The sequence below is a fragment of the Mus pahari genome, chromosome 15 (assembly GCF_900095145.1).
Source record: "Mus pahari chromosome 15, PAHARI_EIJ_v1.1, whole genome shotgun sequence".
NCBI classification, from domain to species: Eukaryota; Metazoa; Chordata; class Mammalia; order Rodentia; family Muridae; genus Mus; species Mus pahari.
In genome coordinates, this window is record NC_034604.1 from 28,032,659 (window position 1) to 28,039,553 (window position 6,895).

Below are 6,895 nucleotides of genomic sequence, written 5' to 3' on the forward strand. Positions count from 1 at the left end.
ATCCCATGGCAAGGATTGGAAGAGGCAAGTTCGGGAAAATTTCAGAGTGTATTAACTTAGAATACTGTTGGAGGGAAACCTGGGTAAATAAAGCAGATACGGTTAGAAAGAAGGCTTGGAGTCAACACGGGCGTGATGAGTGAGAATCTTACAGTAAATGAGTCTACCAAAAGTCAGTATAATTGAAATGACCTAAGATGTCACATCATTACCAGTAAGGAAGATGCCATGGTGTAGGTGATGTGCTTAGCAAAGAGATGCCTTCTAAAAATCCCTGAAGGGGGCCCCATGCCTGCCTCAGATCTACCTACACATACATAGACTATAGACACGCTTTAAAGCAGAAACCAAAAATGGCAGGTAGACTGGGTGGACACCCATGGGTGCCAAGCCAAAACTTGGGGCTGGGGGGACAGGTTGCTGTCTGCTGCTGCCTGACATTCTTGCCCCCATCAGCAATTATTCCTGGGCACTGCAGCAAATGAATCTACCCAAAAGTTCCAGGCGGAGAGGCAATACGTTTGAAGTGATCTTAAAGACCAGTAAAGAAGTGGGCTACCTATAGGGGAAGGCAAGTGAGTGAAGATGGCAAAATCAGCTGCCATTTCCTTTCCTTTGTCCCTTGGAACTATCCCAATTCAGTGACCACATCTGGATCTCTGCATTGCTTCTGCCTGTGCACTATCTATCTGCTGATCAGAATCATGTCTGATGTCACACCAGATGAATCATCAGGCTTTGGCATCTTCCCATATCACCGTAAGAAGTAGCGATGGGAAGACGCCACGATCCAGACATGGTATCATAACCTAAATTTAAAACTTGCAGGGCTCCAGAAAAGTCTGTCTTTAAAGTCATCAGCAAAGCAGAAACTTTCTGAGCCTCCTGCTACCGCTACAATTTTTTATTCCTCATCCTAATGGCAGAGAACTGGGTCCAGCTGTGCTGCTCCAGCTGTTGAAGACCTTCTGGGAAAAGTTCACCTCTGACTCCAGTCTGTGCTTTTCCCTGAATGGAATCATTTAACCAATCCCTGTGCTCGCTCCTTCCCTGGCTCAGCATGGTCTGTGACATTTTCAGGGACTCACGTGGAGCACCCAACATCATCTGAGCAGTGACTCCTAGGAACTTCCCGAGGACCAGGCTGATGCAGGCTCTGACACGCAAAAGAGGGGGGGAGTGAACCGGGTGTCAGGAGGGCCCCGGGCAGCTGGCTGAGCTCCAGGAGAGTAGGGGTTCTTGTCAACAGCTGGGTCTTTCTTTCCTGCTCCCTGTACTGGCTACTGGCGCTGCTCCAATCAGAAGGCTGCGAGACATCCTCTCAGGCACTCTCCCTGACTCACTTGGCTACTCTTGTCTTGTACTCCCTTTCCTGGATCTACGGGGGGGGGGGTGTTGAAGCGCAAATCTTAACCCAACCCACCATCCAGCTTCTTTCTCCATCCCTGACATTGGTGCTGCTGGGACGCATGCCTGGGGCCACCTAAAGATTTCCTGGCTGAGAGTCTGAGCTGACGCAGCTCAACAGGTCAGAAGCTGTTCTTCCCCTAGGAGGAGAGCATGCTGGACAGGTCTCTAGTTGCTTAGACCTGAAACAGCACCATCGCACCGTGCACCTTAGGAGCCCCCACTACTCCTGGTAAGGCATCTTTACTCCACCAAGATCAAAATAATGAGTTTCGAGGGCGGCTGGATGCTTGACTTCATCATTTGTCCATGAAGTGCCCCTCCATATACACATAACCACTGCCGCCACCATCACCACCTTTCATCAAGCTTAGGCACTCACCCTGATTCTGAGTTTTTGAAGATGAGACTTACTGGTCCTCTTCTAATATATATTTCAATTTTTCATTGTTCCTGTTTCCAGTATTCTGACTACAACTGCCCCGCTCCCGTGAAATGCCTTCAACAAAAGTTATGTTATCCCAAGGCTGCATTCATTCTCCAAAATCTGTCATACAGGAACACTGAGTTTCTTGGTAGCCATGAAGAGGGAAAGTGCCAGTTCAAACTGGACAAAGGAGATAGAGTGCAGGGTGTGCAAGATGGAACAGCATCTAAAGTGACTGCAGGTGTTAGAAGGTGTTTTTCCCAAGCAGAAAAAAAAATCAGTCATAGAAACTGCCCAGTGGAAAAAAAGATGTCAAAATGATGACAGGGTATCATCTCTAAAAAGCACATCTAAGCATGTATCAAGTGTTTAGGGCAGAGCTAAAAAAAATAAAAATAAAAAAAATAAAATAAAATAAAATAATTTTTTTTTTTAAAAAAGGAAAAGGGTGAGGGAAATTCCTGATGATTTTGCTAAAGTTAAAATTCCATAGATTTGGCTAGCTTTAATTTCTTTTCTTTTACATCATCAATTTAGAATTCTATAAAGAAAGAATGACATCAAAGAAAATCATTGGCCTAGGAGAAGAGAGCCCGTAGGCGTTTAGGTGTTATAAATATGGAGGCAGAGAACACTGGAGGATCAGGGAGACTCCAAGTTCAGGCAACAGCATGGGTGAATATGGGCTGTGCAGGGACTGGGAAGGGGCGGTGAGGGCTGATACCTGAGCATAGTCCTTGCAGGGCTGGAGGCTCTCCCTGCTTGGAGGGACAGTTCCACGAGAAACAGAGTTGGAACTGTGTTTCAGTGAAAATTTTTCTTACTGTGTGTCTTTCCAGTTCTTCTCAGGAACCTCTTCATCTTGCAAGCGGTACAGATGGTGCTAACTTACAACTTTTCTAACTGTAACTTCGAGTCAATTTCGGAAATATATTGTGAAGTAATTTTTCGTGACCTGGAAAGTGATCTGAATGGGGTAAGTGAAGAGACATTTTTTTACATATGTAAGTATGTATGTATGTATGTATGTATATAAAAAGTAGGGGCAAATATCACACAAACGCCAATTTGACTCTGTAAGAAAGGGAAATAATTTGGAAAAAAAAACTATTCCAAAACTTTCTTAGAAGTGGTATTTTAAATACCTTGGCATGTAAAATGTGTGTATCCACAAGGCTTTTACAAAGCAAGAAGAGGCTGATAACAGATATGGATATTGGTTTACTTCTTGGAACAGAATGGGAATCCTTGTGAAATAAGAACTCAGGAGCAGGGCAGCTAAGAAATTAAGCCGTGTTTCATAGCTTTTCTAGTGTTCTAGATATTTCAGGATATTGTTATGAGACTTGGCAGTCTTTAATTTTTTAAAAATATATAGTGGTAACTATTTCTTTGAAAATGCACATTCTTAGGTACAGTGTGAAAGAGAGGCAGGTATGAATGACTATAAAGCAGATATAGACATTCAAAGAATAATCGTTCTTTGCTGCAAGTGGGTTTTAAGTGCCAGGTGCCGGAATCCCTGCTTGGGTGGGGCTGGGCTTCCCTCTGAGAACCTAGAAAAAGCAGAAAACTGGATGTTTCACCACCTTGTCCATCATAAAGGGTCACGTCACTCAGCAGAAACTAAACCCTGGAAGCAAAGGGCTGGGGAATGATGTTCCCTCTCCGACTCAGATCTTTATCCTAATTTGCTTTCTTCCAGGCCAAGTTCGACCAAATCGAGGACTGTGAAAGCAAGGTGAGTGAAATGGTCAGCAGCTCTAGTTTTCCCCAGGGTGGCCCGCATCCGGAAAGGGATCTGGGGAAGAGCCCCAGGCAGCAGCTGAGCTCCAAAAGATGCTGGCTGTTGAACCGATAGGAGACATCTGGGCTGCTCACTCTAGGACTCCACCTCTCCGGTTTAGGAGAAAGTCTGTTTGCGGAGCAATTTGCAGTAGGCATCCCCTCCTGCCCGGGGAAGAAAGACCTGTGGGAAACCCGGAGGGACGAAGTGGAAACACCACGACCCTGGGTCCCGGGGCATCTGCTGTCCGCACGGGCTCTTCACAGCCACCTCAAAGGATGGGCGGAGCTAGCATGGGTGGAAGCCCTTCCAGTAGGCGCTCTCAGCTACTCTTGCCAGGCACCTCCCTCCTGTGGGTTGATTCCGTTTTCCTCTTCTCAACGGACTCTGGACTCTGATCCCAGACACCTTCCTGGTGTCTTTCCCTCCTATCCCCATCCCTTTCCCTGTCCCTTTCATTCAATTTTTAACTTCTGGCGGTTTTTGTTTGTTTGTTTGTTTGTTTGTTGTTGTTGTTCTCCCCTCCCTGAACTGTACCGCTTGTGAGCAGTCAGCTTGTCTCCTGAAAATCGAGTACTATTCTCTCAATCCTATCCCTGGCTGCCCTTCACTCCCTGAGAAAGCATTCGCCCGGAGAACAAGAGCTGCCCTCAGTAACCACTGCCCAGGCTACTCTGAAACTGAGGTAAGCCCAAAGCATCAAATGCCTGACTTTGCAATGAATGATTGGGGAGAAAGAAGCCCTGAATAAAACTGGGGCTTTAAGTGCGGTGTTGTTTTTGTTTTGTTTTGTTTTGTTTTGTTTTGTTTTGCTGATCTTAACGTTTTAGGAGCAAATGAGCCAGGTTGTGGTTGTCAGTTGAGCTAACCTTGACAAAGACGCCCAAACACAATCTACCTCCAGAATTCTACTCTTTTGTTGTTCTTTGGTCTGAGTTTTGATTGTAAATCTGAGTCAGTGTTTTCAGGTGTGATCAGTGAGCCTCCTATGTTAGCAGATTGTTCTCTTGGCTCCTGGAACATGACAGTTCAAAAGACCCAGTTCCAAGACACACAAATCAGACCTCCAAAATTCCTGTGTTTGGCTGCGTAAACATCGCTTTGTAATAGTGTGCTTTTCCTTAACGTTCACATTCATCCTGCCCCCATTCCACCTCATTGCTTGTGTGGATGGAATTGCAGTCTCTTTTCATAAGGTATTTGTGTACCCAGTTAGACATGAATAAGTGAAGAAATAAAAGTACTAACTCCAGAGTGCCTGACTTTAAATCCTGGTACTATAATTTCTAGCCTCGGAGATTTAGATAACATGCTTAGCCTATGGTGCTTTAATAAAAATAAGAATGACAGTGCAGCGTTCTATGTAGGGCTATTGTGGGAATCAAATGAGTCACCACATGTGAAAGCGCTTGGAGCCGCGCCTGGCACACAATGCTTCCTCAACACTTATTTCACTTGGCAAGCAAAGTAGAATATTTGTCTTCATTATGACATGCTTAAGAAAACAGACATATGTTTGTGTGTGCATGCATGTAAGTATATGTAGATACACGTGTTAACTTAGTGAACTTTGTCTATTATTTCTGTGTAAATGTAGATAAGACTATCATGTTTTGGGGCTTCAAGCCTGAACCCCCCAAGAGTTCAGTCAGTCTGGAAGTGAAAGTCACCCAGGCTGAGCAGGAGAAAAGCAGACGTAGGCAGCCATGTGAGAAACTGGCTGGCCTTTGCCTTCTTTTCATAGAAACCCTAACAGATCTGCAGATAGACACAATATGAAAATAGCCAGGGCCCAGGAGACAAACATGATTAAACTTGTACACTTTGTGTGAAAAGGGGAGAACCTGGAGGAATTTATCTTAGCACCTTCCCAGACCAAAGATGAAGTTGGAGGAGACTGGAAGGTTATTGTTTAACTTGGGAAATTCTATCCCTGGGAGGTTCAGTCTGTCACCACTCTAGGGCAGTTCATTTGAAGAACTGTACCAGAATCCTCTTCAGAGTGGTAGGGTGGATGTGTGAGCCAGAAAACTTCAGTTTCAAAGAACAGACTGGGTTTGCTGAGTGATATACGTACTGAGGCCCAGAAGGCAGCTTGGGCCTCTGGGTACTTATCTTGTCAACAAGATCATGAAACTGTAAGTTTATTCTTTCATTTAATTGTGCAATAGACATCCAATGTTTCTGATGTAGAAAACGCTGCACTCAGTGTTGTGGGGAATACCTATGATGCAATAGCAGTGAGAGCCAAGTGAATGACACCTACTTAGAAGTCCTTGCAGAGTTTCAGAAGGAACTATCTGACTCCATAAAGCAGAGGCTTTATGGAGGAGGTGCTGAGAGAGACAGGGCATTCCTCTGGAGAAGCACATGCAGTCATACCATGACCAAGTATTTGGGGAATTTTTGGGAAAGGGATATGAATAGAAACATAGTGCCACTCAGCCAGCTGTTAAAGATAGACAAAATCTAACGTTGACTATTTCCCCCTATTCCACAGAGAAACGGTACTCAGGAAATGGCACAAGAAGTCCAACACATCTGCCTGAATCAAACCTCACAAATTCTAAGATTGTGGTATTCCTTCATGCAATCTCCACAATAAAAATAGCTTTCAGCTTATGCTATGAAAATATATATATATCTTGTTTTTAGTAGATATAATACAAAGGGTGTGACACTTAAAAGAACACTGATGTTTATTCTTTAATTACAGAAGAGATTCTTAACTTATTTTTTGGCATATCGCTTTTTTTAGTATAGGTGCTTTAAATGGGAAATGAGCAATAGCCCTTTAATGGAAATATCTGTACTGTTAATGACCAGCTTCTGAGACGTCTTTCTCACCTCCCCTGCACACACCTTATAGGAAGAGAATTGAAAGTAGAAAAAAAATTTTAAAAAATGACAACATTTAAACCCTGTTTAAAAGGCAAGGATTTTTCTGCCTGTAATGATTCTTCTAATATTCCTATGCTAAGATTTTACTAAAGAAGAAAATGACCGTTCAGGCAGTCACCGCTGTGATGAGGTGGTCTGAAAGAAGCTTGGGGAATCTGGAAGAAACTGCTGGGATCATATTGTAAATCTAACTGTGAAAGGCTTCAGACCCACGACAGTGGGATGCGCGAGCAGATCTCAAGGGCCTTGTACATCTACGAGATATATATTTAAAGTTGTAGATAATGAATTTCTAATTTATTTTGTGAGCACTTTTGGAAATATACATGCTACTTTGTAACAAATACATTTCTGAATAAAGTAATTCTCAAGTT

At 43.7% G+C, this 6,895-nt stretch overlaps 1 protein-coding gene across 1 annotated transcript; it reads left to right on the forward strand.

The window, feature by feature from the left end:
• Positions 1-2,494: 2,494 nt before the first annotated feature.
• On the forward strand, positions 2,495-6,895 carry Tslp (thymic stromal lymphopoietin). Its single transcript, XM_021215078.1, has 5 exons — positions 2,495-2,509; positions 2,674-2,810; positions 3,540-3,575; positions 4,171-4,305; positions 6,121-6,895. Exons 1-5 carry the CDS (start codon positions 2,506-2,508, stop codon positions 6,223-6,225), a joined length of 417 nt encoding a protein of 138 aa, XP_021070737.1. The 5' UTR covers positions 2,495-2,505; the 3' UTR covers positions 6,226-6,895.